Here is a 15,038-nt window from a genome sequence, read left to right as displayed (position 1 = left end):
CATGATATTTTTGCACAGTGGGTGGCAACACCTCTTTCAGGAATCTTTGACAGCTGTGTCTAAAAAAAACAAGTATTTTTCTATTTATAACACTTCAGACACGTTCTATTATATAATTTCTCTGTTCCTAAATACTCCCGAGTAATGGCTGTCTCAGAGCTCTACTTGCATGTCATATTTTTCTTTAAAGGAACTCTTGAGCTTCCAGACAGTTGTTTTCTACTGTTTAAAAAGGCATTAGCCAGAGCTGAGCGACTCCTCCATGCATCTGTCCCCATGGGGTTAATGAATTACAAATGCATTAGCTAAATGGTTCATTTAGAAAGAAGTTGACCACTAACAGTGATGGAAACTAAGTACCTTCACTTAAATACTGTTTAAATGTAATTCAGAGGTTTTCAGAGGGAAATTTTGTGCTTTATACTGCACTACATTTATTTAATAGCTATAGTAAAATGTGCAAAATGGGATTAACTCATACAATAGGATACATTATTATAGATTAGGCCCTGCACACTCACACATGTTTTCTCCAGTTATTGATCAAACCTGGTCAGGTTGAGATCTAGAAGAGGTCTGCAAACCACATGCCCCTCTACCAGACTAACAGGAGAGTGTCACACAAGCCCAGTTTGTGCATGTCTGCTGCTTATAGTACATGTTACTGCATTAACACTATATATTAAGAGGCTCCAAAGACATTTTTTTATCTTGTTGGACAAGATGATAATTTGTGAGCAAAACCTGCATTTTTTTTTTGCACACAAGATTAAAATTAAGAATCATCTTTTCCCTCTTAAAGGGGTCACTCAGTCTATGAACAGTCTACTTTTACTTTTAATAGATAAAGGGACAGTTCATCCCCAAATCAAGAATACATATTTCTCCTCTTACCTGTAGTGCTATTTATCAACCTAGATAGTTTTGGTGTGAGTTGCCGAGTGTCGGAGATATCAGCTGTAGAGACTTCTGCCTTCTCTCCATTTTAATCGAACTAAGCGGCACTTGACTTGTGGTGCTCAAGGTGCCAAAAAATACATTTGAAATACTCAACAGTAATGTCTCTTTCCAGAAATCATGACCTGGTTACTCAAGATAATCCACAGACCTTGTTGTGAGCAGTTTTGTGCAGGAACTATTTTCTTTCTGATGAACTACACCCGCAAACCCTATCACCGCGCAGGAGTAAGTTTGCATCTACTTAATGACAGAAGGCTCATGTTTGTGACAGATATAAACATTAATGGTGTGCTCCTTGGCCAGGGTTGGGCAACTTGCAGCTCTTGAAACCTTCTCTAGTGGCTCCCTGTAGCTTTGACATAGGATTATATGGAAATAAATAATGGTTATTTTTTTAGCATTGTTGTAGGCCTAAAATGATTATTGCATTCGTCAGTTGTAAAAATGTGTAGCCTATATATCATATAAAAAAATGTTAGAAGTTTCATCAACTACAGTATGCATCATACATCTACGACCTGGTGCCTTGTCCTGTAATTTTGCAGTAGTTTAGTGGCTGTGGCTAGCCTAGCGTCTTTCTAGCATGGCTAGCTTGAATTCCAAGTCCCAAAAAGTAAAAGTCTCGGAGGAAATTAAAGGATTTAGTAGTGTGTGGACGATTAATTTGCTTTCACCACAAACCCTGCAAAGATAAAATACTAAATAATTATCAAAAGGCTACTGCAGAGTAGCCACCTCGTAGTAAATGATCTTAATGAATGCTCAGACCTGTTCGTAATGTTGAAGGGCTAATCTAGAGTTAGTAGGCTGTTGTCTTCATTCAAATATGTTTCGTGGCTCCAGACAGATTTTTTTTATTTTCATGTTGGCAAATGGCTCTATTAATAAGATTGCAGACACCTGTCCTTAGCTGAGCTGTAACGTCAGCTAGCTCAGGGGTTGCTAGGTAGGTTAGCAGTAGATGCATGCTTCCTTATGCGCCATGACACAGTTGCGAGTGTAGTTTAGTAGAAAGAAAATAGTTCCTTCACTACCCAATGTTTTCTCCACTTTTTGTTACCCTTACCAAGAATTGCATGTGACCATAGCGATGTCCGTAACAGATCAATTTATTGTTAACAATCACTGTTTTGGTATAGCGTACTTCAGCAAATGGAGTAAAGAAAACACAGATTAAAATAAGGTCTAGCTAACAATCGCAATAAAAAGAAATAAATAGAAAATAATCCGATTAAAGTCTAGTAATTCCATGTTCATATGAATACATAACATCTACAGTATAAGTTAATAAATTGAAGCTACTGTATAAATACATCACCAGCATGCACAATATTGTATTATGGAGAATATTGGAGCAGTTATCATCTTACACTGAAGAAACAGTATAATAGGCAATTGCATTTCTTGACCAAGAAGAAACTGAAGACAAAGTAAATCCACAAACCTCAAATCTGCTTTTAGAGCTTCCACTTAACATTGCATGTGCTCTGTCCACAAATTATACTGAGTTCACTAATCAAGTCTGTGGTTCCAGGTGCCGGTTCAGAGATCCTACTGATTGTTATGAAGATAGCATAACTGGAGAATAAGGGTGGACTCATGATCATGTTCAATCACCACATTTCTTTTTTTAAATTTCCATTTATTTTATTTTGCTATCTGGTGAATCAAATCGTTTCCTACAAGGAGCCAATAGAAGTAACGACAATACTGACAATAAGAATTAGGTGTCCAAAAACAGTTAATTTATTTAATAAAGCACATCAGCACATGAGAGGGACAAGCTGCACTAAGTTTACTTTATGAATTTTGTATTTTTAGTTACAGTATGACTGTGTGACTGAGCTGGACACATACCTGACACAAAGCAAACAAAAAACATTGTTTTTTATGTTATCTTCAATAACAGAGACAACCTGCTTTTCACTCAACGATCATAGTGTGGTGCAACGAAAGATGTCGGTACGTTTCTCGATGACACCCCTAAGAAGCCCGTCTTCATCTCTGCAACCCATCTGCTCCCTCACTCACTCTCCTGCCTTTTCTTTCTCTCTGACTAAGCAATGACATTCAAGGTGACTCTAATTTTCTGGTTGCTCAAGCATCAACTTCTGAATGCTCCTCCCCTCACCAAATACAATAAGACAGCTCAGCTTCATTTGCGCGATAAGACCAGTCTCTGCCAGTGTGAAGGTATCATTACCCAATAGTCACACTGTGATGAATGACATACCTCTTGCTTCTAAAGTGGTATTTTGGCAAATGCTGCAGAGGCTACCAAGGAGGGGTTTCATTCTTTTATTTTTTATTTTTTAATTGTAGGTTATTTCTCAAACTAAAATTCCCTCCATCAACTTTTTTTTTCACTTTTAATTTGTTGAAAAATAAAGAACAGCAGCCACGTTAGTACCATCGGCTAAATTGGCCGCCGATGTTCCACCGCCCTCCCCTCCCTTTTTTTTTTAATTTCTAAGAACTTTTTAACTAGTATTATTATTTTGTCATCATTTGTGAGCGCGCGTGTTGTGTTGTTTTGGCAGAATGAGGTTTTGGACTCTTTAATTGTTGCCCTCGCCTCCCTCGTCATCCTGCTGGTCGCTCGTCCACAGCGTCAAGTTGTCTCGTAGCAGCTGCATGATGAGAGTGGAGTCTTTGTAGGAGTCCTCATTCAGGGTGTCCAGCTCGGCGATGGCGTCATCAAAGGCGGTCTTGGCCAGGTGGCACGCCTGCTCCGGGGCGTTCTGGATCTCGTAGTAGAAGACGGAGTAGTTGAGAGCCAGGCCCAGGCGGATGGGATGGGTGGGCTGCATGTGCTCCTTGCTGATCTCGTGGGCCTCGCTGTAGGACTTCTCGGAGGACTCCACCACCGAGGCTCTCTTCTCCCCCGTGGCAACCTCGGCCAGGTAACGGTAGTAGTCGCCCTTCATCTTCAGGTAGAACACTTTGCTCTCGTGCTGCGTGTCGTTGCAGTTCTTGATCAGGAAGTTGTCGAGGAGATTGAGCACGTCCTGGCAGACGGCCTCCAGCTCCTTCTCAATCTTTTCCCGGTAGGCGCGCACCATCTCGATCTTCTTCTCGTTACCGTCGGCCGACGTCTTCTGCTCAATGCTGGAGATGACACGCCAGGATGAACGCCTTGCCCCGACCACGTTCTTATAGGCCACAGAGAGCAGGTTCCTCTCTTCATTGGATAGTGCTTCATTCAGCTCTGTGACCTGTAGAAATGAGAGAGAAAGAAAAATATTCAGGTGTTAGCATGTCTTTTTCTTACTTCCATTGACAATTATTATGTAAAGATATGTCTCAGTAACATTCAGCAGCTGACAGTGGGACAATTCAAACCTGTAACATGCAACAAAGTTTGACACTAAAAAACTATTTAAACCTTACGCACATGTCAAACTACAGAAATCACAAGGTGTTGGACAACATAAGCAAACTGTCACAGATGCCTCCAGACAAACTGTACAACACCCAAGGCAATACTCCAGTGAATCCAACAGGGTAAACCACACCTCCAGCTCAGTGACATCATCCTCTGAGGTGACTCCTGATTGGCTGTCCGCAGCTCTGAAAGCTGGTTTTGTTTTGTTTTGACAGGCCTGTGTCTGGCTGGAGGATTTAATCCTTTATACCCCACTGGGACTGTGCAGCAGAGGCATCTTTACAGACCTTTTCTCAGTATAAAGCCTGTTGTTACTTTCTTTTTCAGGACAGAATTCAGTTTCATGAGCAGAGCAAAGCAGGGGGCCCCGACCAATCACGTGGAACAGCCCTTCACAATGCCCTTACTGAACACTATATGGGTTAACATAAAAGGACATTCTGGGTATAAAACTGAGGGCATTGTGTTGATATTCCTTATATAATCAAATAGGAAAATAAGGTGGCTTTATTCTTTTTTAAATTAAAAATACATGCCTTACTTGGTCTTAGCAATACCGGTACATTCATTCAGCATTTATAAACTCAGCTTCATTGAGGCACTGTCCTTTAATTAGAACAAAAGAACTACTTCCGTTTTTGTGGAAACAATTGTACACCCAGTGCAAAGGGGCGTTCAGTGCAGTGCAACCATCATTGCTGGTTAAAGCCTGACGCAGTTGTCATCTTCATGGCCAACACCCACGTAGTGTAAGTAGCAAATGTACTTGCATGCATCTGTGCAACCATGGGCGTGTAAGTCTTACAATGAGGTGTGGTCAGGCCCATTGCTATTTTGAGGCAGCGGAAAGCGACTGTGCTATTGGCCTACAAAAACCTGGTCTAAAGTCAGAATGGCACCATATTTTCCTGCTATGCAGAGGGTGCATAATTTAGGTAGAAAAAAATGCACCTACAAAGGCTGGTTAACAACGCATGTACACTCTCTCAGGTGGGTGAAATTATTTAGCAGAGCAGAGCTGTTGTCCGACTACCCATTAAGAGAGATGCTGTGCACATTTACGCACGAGAACCAGCGTAACTTGATTATTTCAGAAGGTAAAAGTTTAGATCTGTTTCCTCTGTCAAGTTTATACCTACAGTTTTTAGTTGTGCTGCTTAAATGTCCCAAGATATTTGGTGCAGTAACATTACAGCTCTTACTACATTACTTGCAGCAGAAAATCGCCTACTTCTTCAATCTGGAAAATTCGCCCTGTAAAGAGCAGTGTGCCAGGTGCATGTTGATTGGTTGTGTTCATGTTATGCCCACAACACACCTATAATTAATTCAGGGACTAAAAACAACCCTGTTGCCCCTTACTTTGCACCCATATTATGCTCTGTTTAACTAGTGAAAAGTGGAGTTGGACCTAAATGCACTTTAAACTATGCACCATACATTGTTTAAATAGTGCCCTTAAGGTCTACAGCCATGCTAACAGCTCCATGCTAACATTAACAACAGTAATGCTAACTTGCTAATTTAGTCGGTAGGATGTTTTTACCATGTTCACCATCTTAGTTAATGTTAGCATGCTTGCTGATTATCAGTTAACACAAATCTATTGCCCGCAAGACTATTGAGCTAGCAGTGCGATTAGTTTCGCAGATATCTGGACATAAACCAAAGGATTGGACAAACTGAAATGTTGACCTGATGATGGCGCTAGATAAGTAAACTTCATTCTGAGGGGAGCATGAATGTATCTGTAACAAATGTCATTGCAACCCATCTAATCGTTGTAGAGACATTTCACTTGAAAACCACAAGACAGCGTCATGGTGGCTGAGGAGCAAAAATCAGAAAATCCTTAGTCATTGTGCAAAGTCATCAGGGACACGAATGTCTGTACATAATTTTCTGTCAATCCGTTTGGTGGATATTGAAATATTTCACAGGATAAGTAAAAAGTTTGATCAGCTGAAGGCAACAGAGGAAAAGTCAGTGGAGTTATTAGGATTCATCCTCTGGGGAAAATGAATTTCTAAACAAAATTTCATGGCAATCAATCCAATCGATATTCTCTTTGAACCTAAGTCGTAGACTGATCACAAAACTGATGTTGCCACCCACAGAGCCATGGTTAAAAATAAAACAATTTTCTTGTAGTTCTCTTTAGTTACGTTTCAGGTAAATCTGCCTGCTGTGTCTGTGTATCAATTTATGTGTCTTCTCCTAACCACCCAGGTGGGGTCGCACTCTGCTGCCGCAGTGTTACAAAGACACTAAAAGGTCACTTTTGGAGCTATTTAATCACGCTGTAAGACAAATATCCCCCTGAGGCTGTGCTGCGTGATTGTGCGGCATCCTCGACACATGGCGGAGCCTCAGCGTCTTACTCAAGGACAGGAAAGCTTAAACCTGTGACCTTTGAGATGCATCACAGTCACAATGAGCTAACAGCTGTGTCACTCTGCTTTGGTTAGACTCCAGTAACACACATTAGCTGCTAATCCCTGTTCCAGTTGTTACTACAGTCACTTTTGATAAAAGCCTATGACTAATCATGTGTTCATCTGATGAACTCGCTCTCAGCTCACAAAAGCCCTCACATACACCCGTCTTTCACACTCGGGGATTCATAACGCAACAGTTCAATGCAGCGGACCTGACCATGGTGAGATTACTGTACAAGGGAGGGAGTGGAGGGTAAAGAGCAATCGGTGATGCAATCTCCTGTTTCCATGGCGACTGCAAAATCTGCTTTTGTTTGTGAGAGCTATACCATCTCTGCTGGAGACGCTGGCCACAAGCTGCTAATGGCAAGGATGCTGACATGGCTGACGGCGTGGAGAACGCTGCAGCAGTGTGGGTGGGGGTAAGTGCAAACAAGCCGTTTCGAATCTCACACCTTTCAGCCGACTCTCACACTGGCAGTTAGCCCTAGCAATGATGTTCCAATACCACTTTTTTCCTTTCTGATACTGATTCCAATAACTTGAACTTACGAATCAGCCAATACTGGGCACCATCTAATGCCATCGCAAAAATAAATAAATAAATAAATAACAGCTGTATTCTACTATCCGTGTCAAGAAGCCAACTGAAATGTGTAAAAATAGAACAACTACCATACAATATAAATATTACACACTATTTATTCTACTTAGTATTTCCGTTGCTGCCCAAACAGCACAGGTCTACTGATACTAGGATCGGGTAAATGTTATTCCATTGCACATGGCCTCTGGGATCTGCACTGCTATGCACACAATAGCACAGTCTCCAATTCATCAACAGACCCAACCAAATCCACATGGGATATAGCTTGCGCTCAGAACCACGGCGGTGTTGCCATGGCTCTATGGGTGGCAATGTCTGTCTGTTGATCAGTCTACCACTTTGGATGGATTGCAATGAAATTTTCTTTAGACATACATGCTCCCAGAGGATGAATCCTGATAAATCTGGTAAGATGTGTCTATGTTTCAGCGTGAAAATGCAATTTTTCCAAGCCCTTCTAAAAACGTTTTCCACATGACATAGGTTTCTGCACAATGTCATTTCTATATATAAACCTAAATGCTGCTGTGGGCGCCACACTTGTTCAGTTCTGAGAGTCACACAGTAACACCAACAAACTAAATGATTGAGGCAGCGATAGCCCAGCAACTCCAACGTGCAGAGAGGTTAAATTACCAAATTCTGTCAATGGAGTCTGGTGGCTTTGAGAAGAGCTATATAAGGTTTTTAGTTCTCTGTTGGGAAGGGCCGTCTGACAGCAAGATAAAGTGGTAAAATAATTCACATATAGTGTACACCTAAGCTGATCTTTGATTTTTCTTTGAGGTCGTCCTTTTGTTTAAGGAGCTAAAATATGTTTTGCTACTTCCCCTGTCCACAGGCACCTACACTACACCTGTACATGTTCCTAATAAAAGAGGAAGATGTGATGAAGTACGGTATGCTTATTTTAAACCACTCCTTCACTAAATTACTGTATCGTGATATATACCAGTACCTGTTACTGTTACATATGGCTGGGTATTGGCTGTTTCATTACTACCAAACCTAGTGATTCTGGGATTCTGGGAGTCAATACTATAGGCTGATTATCATGACATTTACTATAACAGCAACATCCCACAATATCTTTGCCTGTTTCAGGCATTACATGAACTGTTACCTTTGGTAGCACCTTAAGACCAAATCATCAGTTTGGTCCTACACTTAACTAGTGGCCAGATTTCCAGGGAATTTTAAGTTCACCTTCCCCACAGGAAGCACTACCTTTGAATTTGGATATCCCGAGGGTTGTTCTGGAGCGTCATCCCAACAACCAAAGCACCGTGCTTTTCGTTCCTTACTCTGAAGAGTGCAGCTTCTACAGGGCCACCAGCAGTGTTGTCGACTTTTGTGCTTGTTCACTTCCTACACAAGACGTTGTAAAATTTACAACTGATAAATAAAACGACCTCTGTACTGGCAGAGTATGAAGACAGGCAAACAATTAAATGACATCCGTTGCGTAATGATCCCACTTACAAGCACAAGAGAGTGTCACCCTGCCCCCCATTAGTCACTGCTGTAGCACAGCCTCAGCTCTATACCACTCTATGCCTTAGCCCATTAAATTACAATTAGTGTAAACGAGTATCTGATCTACAGCAAATGCAACCAGCAGAGTAGGTCAGCGCTAGAGCAACAGAGAGGTCAGAAAAACAAGTCCTAAACAACACGTCTGTAAAAACATGGATGCCTTTGTTTCAGAAGGCTGCAGGGTGAGCAGAAAGCCCTGACGGAAGCTGTGGTGCGGGGATGACAATAGAGCTCTGTCTACCCATAAAGCTCATCAATCGCGCCTGCTCTCTCGTGACTCATCCTTGCACAAGGCAGTCAAACTTCCAAACAACTGAGTGTTAATACAAACAAAGGCCAGGCAGGACAATCAATAACTTTCTCTTTGACAGCTCTCTGCATGACCATTAATATCCACAGGAGAGACAGTGTAAGAGCTGCAGGGCTTGGGGAGCAGGATATGTTGAGCTTAAGTAGAGGCTGGGTTGGACCACAATACTCGCCGCCTTACATTTTCATTTAATGGATTACAATTCATATAATGAAGGCTTGCCACAGTCCCACAGCCACCTATTTTTCTTCTTGATCCACACTTTTCCTTCTGTCTTTTCCTTGCTCATTTGCTCTCCTAACCTGATGTGACAACCCCCCCGCCGACCCTCTTTCAGGCAGCAGAGCACAAAGGCGCCGTGGACTACCTGACGTCACTGGTGGTGTGAATAGGGCTGGAGCCTTGGCGCTAAGAAAAGAGGTCTGCGAGGCGGTGTATGTGCCTGTCTTAGTAATGGTGGTGGAGAAGGAGCTTCAAGTGGCTCTTTGTTGCTACGCTACCACATATGACAGTGGTTTTCTGCCGTGATTACAACTGATGCGCGCATCCAATAGTAAGAAATGATCACTTAAAAGAATGAGGAAGAAGTACAGATATAATTAGATCATTATACTGGAATGGAGAGAGGTCAAGTTCTATGCAAGCCTCTCTAGTCTTGATTTCCATCCAAATGTAGCGCAAATATTAACCGATTTTTCAGAAAATCTACAAAAGAAAATGTTAATTGATGTGCTTTTCCATCCACTGCCATTCATGATAATTGGGAGCTAGTTCACCCAGATTAGCAGTGTGTGGTGCTAACTCGCCTATCAGTAGCCTGCAGAAGAAAAGGGCGCAAGGAGATGACGTATTTAAAAGAGCGCCAGTCAAACCTCAAACAAAGGGAACAGTGGATGTAGAGTAACTGAGAACACACTGGACAACGGAAATAGAGTTTTGAACTACTAATATTACAGCTGTGTGCTCTCTGAGACAACTGTGAGAGCTTTCAGTGGCCTATGAAATGACTGTACGTCATCATTTATTCACTGAATCTGTTTCCTGCACTTCACACACAGTCACATTTATCTTTTTATCTAGGGCTGTCAAGCGATTAAAAGTATTAATCTAATTAATTACATGCTCTGTGATTAATTAATCTAAATTAACACCACACATCAACTGTTGTTGTTAAAGTATATTTAAAAATTCAGTTCAAATGAATCTTGTCAGATGTGTCGTAGTAAAGCTGCTGGATTTTGGACACAATTGTCCCCCTGTGCAGTCCATTTTCCAGGGGAGTTAGTCAGTCGGTCACAGGCAGACTTGCTCAGTTTGCGTCTGAATGCCTGGTCGAGTGTGGCTTGACAAGGCTGACTGCTAGCGCTAGCATCAGAGGATGTGCTAGCTCAGACCCCTGGGCTCGCTGCTAAATGCTTTACATTGAAGTGATATTTCAGGCTTGAAGTACTCCGATGTTACAAAAATTTCTTACTGTGGAAACTGCAGAGAACAGTGCTCCTATCAACGGTTCCATCTGTGAATTTTTTGAATGTAAATGTTCCATCCACGAGGCCACACAGTGCCTTCTAGTCTGCCTCCGTCATGTGACAAAGCCACTGTGGCCTTCAATGATGCACCAGATCAAAGGGCAACACAGAACGTGATTAATCAGCATTCATTTTTTAAAACATTAATTTTCCATGGTTAATTAATTAAAATTAATCCTTTATTTTGACTGCCCTCCTTTTATAATTACATCAACTTTTCCACCTACTCTAAGTGTAAAAACTTTTGAATGATTGTTGAATTTTTGGCGTTTCCATTCAGGCTTTTTAATGCATATACATATCGAAAATGTGTACAAAAAAGGTGGATGGAAACCCACCTTCTGTTAGTCAGCCCCTCCAGGATGCTGCCCTGCTGCAACAAATTCAACCAATCCTCACGAATTCTACATGACACTAAAATTCTGTCCAATCACCACAACTTGTCTGCAAAGTTAACCAATCATTATAGTTTTCCACAAGTCGCCAAACTCACTTTCATGTTTCTGATTGTTAAGATACAAAAATGTGCATCTCAAACGTCTTTCATTGTCCAACAAAAATTACTGCGAAAGACCACGCAAGGCAATTCCCTGATGTTCAGAAAGAAAGCGGGAATAAACTGTTAAGCACCACGTGCAAAGCTGTGGTGGAACACAAACAACATCAATTAACAAGCACTATTCTACAGACAAACAACATCTAAAAAAATCACAAGAAGAAAAACTTCCATGAAATCAGGTGTTTTAGGCCGCAACGATCACAAAAAGCATGTGAAATCCTGGAGGAAATGATAAGTACTAGTTCTCTGCTGTAGTTAAGAAAGAAGAACGGTCTCTGTCAGTATGTAAGAATTTATTAAGAAATATAATGGGTGTACAGAACAGGGCTGTCGTGCTCAGCCCACATTTTTTCCTGCTTAGCTGTTGTTGTCTGAGGTAGTGTGTTCTGCCTTAGAGGTCAAATGAGGGTCTAACAGCACCTCCCAATTCACTTCCATGGGAGCACAGAAATGATTAATGGTTACCTGCTACACAGTTACCACTAATTAACATTAGGTAAATAAAAACCTCTTTATCTTAATTCTTAATTTCTTGGTCAAAGTGTGGAGGCACTGCAGACTCATCGTGTATTGACCAGCAGTGTTACTAACAATGACAGGACTGAGATTATTGTGTAATTGCATTACTAATACTTGGTCACAGACTGTGTCAGGGACACTTCCTAGCTATCCCCCTCTTGTCAAAATCACTCTTTTCATACTTTCCTGGTCTGTAATAATCCTGTAAACTCATTCGGGGTAATGAAATCCCAAACAAATAATCCTCATCATAGTGCCAAAGCAATAAAGCAACAACCGTTCTTCAACAAAGATGAAATGTGGAGCCAAGTGGCATTTCACTCCATGAACTATGAAGATGAAACAATAAACAAAAGAACCTTGCCAAAATTAAAATAGAGAAAAAAAAAAAGAGAGAAAAATAAAAAAATAAAAAAAATAAATAAAAAAAAAAATATATATATATATATATATATATATATATATATATATATATTTAAGATAAGATGATAGAACGGAGTCCTTGTTGGCCCCAGTGTCTTCCTGACCATGCCACATTTACCTAGAAAGCATTGCATCACTGTAATACTTACTCACTACCAAAGTGTTAATGAAGCTATGAGACACCAAGGAGTGCTCGTGTCCCCATTTAATTTTACAGTCATTTAACATCCGTGGGTAATAAATAATATCAGGAACTGCTGCCACAACTCATTCAAGCAGCAACCTGCGGGTCGAAAAGTGAAGCCAATGCACAGGTGGCAAAAACTGCAGTTCCTCTAATAGCCACTTGAGGCTGGCTCCAAGAGCGAGTCAGTCTCCATTGACCTCCATGTTAAAACGCCCCACTTTACAGTAGGAATTAACATGTTTACAGCCTAGTACAAAAAACGGTTTTGAACTTTATAGCTAATTAACCCATTCATGATGACTGAATGAGGGACTCAAATGTTTAAATTTGATCAAGGCCTAAGGTTATAATTAAGGGCAGGGCTGCTTTGAGTGACAGGTGGATGCCATTGACAAGTTGCTACCACGGCCTAAACATTGGTTAGGTAACATAACCATGGTGTAACCCCCGATTCAGAGTATAGCCATAGCCGCAGCTGTAATTATCTCAGTATGATTTCAGGTCCTGAAAGTTATTAGTAACATTTTGGTCGCCTAAAAATGTCTTGTTCAGCATTGCTTATACTCAAAGACCCTCTAAAGAGTCGCATGTTTAGTTTTCCCGTTATGTTTTTGTCTTTATGTTTTTTTTGCTAGCGACAGTTAGCATTAGCATTATCACAGTTAAACAAAGACTGTAAATGCACCATGCTAACCAAGCTAGCAGCTTGCATTGGGGTTAGCTCCACCTTCTCGTCCAAATGTGGTCACCTCTGGCTCCAAAAATCTAAGACGACAGCGGCCTAAATGCAAAACTCAAGGCTTCAGAGCCATGGATAAAGAGAACTGGATACAGTGTAGCAGAGGAGGGTCACATTTGTTCCAATTAAAGTTGCTCAGTGGCGCATGGAGCCAAAAAGGTCTGTTTGCACGGAATGAAATTAACCACATCTTCTGCATTGTGGGACCCACAGAGCAAGGGCACTAGAGAGTTATACCAGCCAAGCAGCTAACTTCCGGTTTAGCCCTCCGCTATGTTGAATTGGGGTAAAAATGAAGTTGTAACTCCACGTTAGCCTCTATGTCAAATTGGCTTCAAAGTCCAGCACCGTTTCTTGTTCAAAACAGGAGTCCACACACCAATAGGTGATGTCACATCTATTATTATATACAATCTATGATCTCATCTTCTCTGTCAGAGACACCTGATACCCTAATATCCTAAAAGCAGACATCAGTCTGTCAATGTTTCACACTGAAAACATTTTCAAAACATTTTTTAGCTGTCCTTTCTTTTGCTTTGAACTGTATTGCAACTGCAGCTCAGAGTAGATGTGTCATTATGATGTCTCCTGCATTTATGTCCCTGCATTCGCTGACAGTGATTAAGCAAAAGGAAAAGTAGACATCATAGCAACTGAATGGTGCTACGAGATAATAAAGTGGTGTCATTCAGCTCTGCACATCTTGCTGCAAATGTAAGTAATACGTTGTGAAATGAACCTGATTATAGTGTGTGTAGGTGGCTAAGGTGGGCCTTTCTCGTAGTGCCTTTGTGACTCACCGCTGAGTCAAGATTCATTTCAGGACATCCTAAAATGTCCTGAGATGACATTGGCTGCATGCATAAGTGGATTGAGATTTAGGAGTGTGTGTACGTACTGCAGAAATAAAGAAATTGAGGTTTGATGTTTCCTATGCCCCCTGGATACAAAACTGCAAAATGAGGAGGAGGATGAACTAGCAAATTTTCACATTTTCTGGGGCTATAACCCCGTTTCCTAGTTTAGCGCTCTGATTGTAGCAATTAGTATCTAAAATGAAGCTCATCATAGGTGTCAAATTAAAAAACCCTCAGTCTTCCATTTCTGTCACGGGCACATATTTTGAGACAATAAATCTTATTTAACGTTGAAGACATCTCCCACAAGACGCACCATCCCACTCACACCCACTCCTATGGAGATTCTGCTCACTCCTGCACACAACACTGTTTTCTAATATGTCCGCCAGCAAAAATACTGTAACACATAAGTAGCCTGTGGAGTTTGCTTTCAGCAGTGAGAATTAAAAGTGGATAAAAAATACTGTGGATCAAGTCCCTGTTTCTCTTCCAAGTGATGTTGTCAGCAACAGACAAATCAGACGCTGAAGTGTCAGACTTCAGCAGAGCAGTGATGGTGTTAACTCAAGTGTAACCGTCTACACCAGAAACTGATATTTCACTTGGTTTATTTCAGTATTTGGTGGCATACAGTTACTGCATTTACAGTTCACATTAATCAATATATTAGATTTTTGCACACCCACAGTGGAGCAAGAATATTCAGCACATGCAACATACGTGTCTTTGTGTCTTATGTGACTAATGGGAACAACATTTTTTGAAGCCAGCAGCAGCAAAGCCAGCTGCAATGTCACCACTAGGGTCACATTCCCATTGTCAATGTACAGCCACTAAGAGTGCTTGTTTTTTCCACTGACAGGCTCAGGTTGTTATTTTAAGTGTTTGATACCAGTATGGAAAGGATCCCTTCAGTCACAGACTTTTTTGATAAAGAGTAAGATCCTTTTTATTTAATCAGAAACAGCCTTGATATCGCCATC

General features: G+C 41.1%; 1 protein-coding gene across 1 annotated transcript in view; it reads right to left on the bottom strand.

The window, feature by feature from the left end:
* Nucleotides 1-2,051: 2,051 nt before the first annotated feature.
* The window catches only part of ywhag1 (3-monooxygenase/tryptophan 5-monooxygenase activation protein, gamma polypeptide 1), a 14,822-nt gene continuing 1,835 nt past the window's right edge, over nucleotides 2,052-15,038 (bottom strand). The window contains exon 2 of the mRNA XM_050041013.1: nucleotides 2,052-4,175. Within this exon, the coding sequence (XP_049896970.1) occupies nucleotides 3,519-4,175 (657 nt within the window). The 3' untranslated portion in view covers nucleotides 2,052-3,518. The remainder of the gene's footprint in view (nucleotides 4,176-15,038) is intronic.

Source organism: Epinephelus moara, chromosome 3, assembly GCF_006386435.1.
Source record: "Epinephelus moara isolate mb chromosome 3, YSFRI_EMoa_1.0, whole genome shotgun sequence".
Lineage (NCBI taxonomy): Eukaryota > Metazoa > Chordata > Actinopteri > Perciformes > Serranidae > Epinephelus > Epinephelus moara.
The sequence above is the reverse complement of the archived record's forward strand: the minus strand, read 5'-3'. Positions and strand labels throughout refer to the sequence as shown.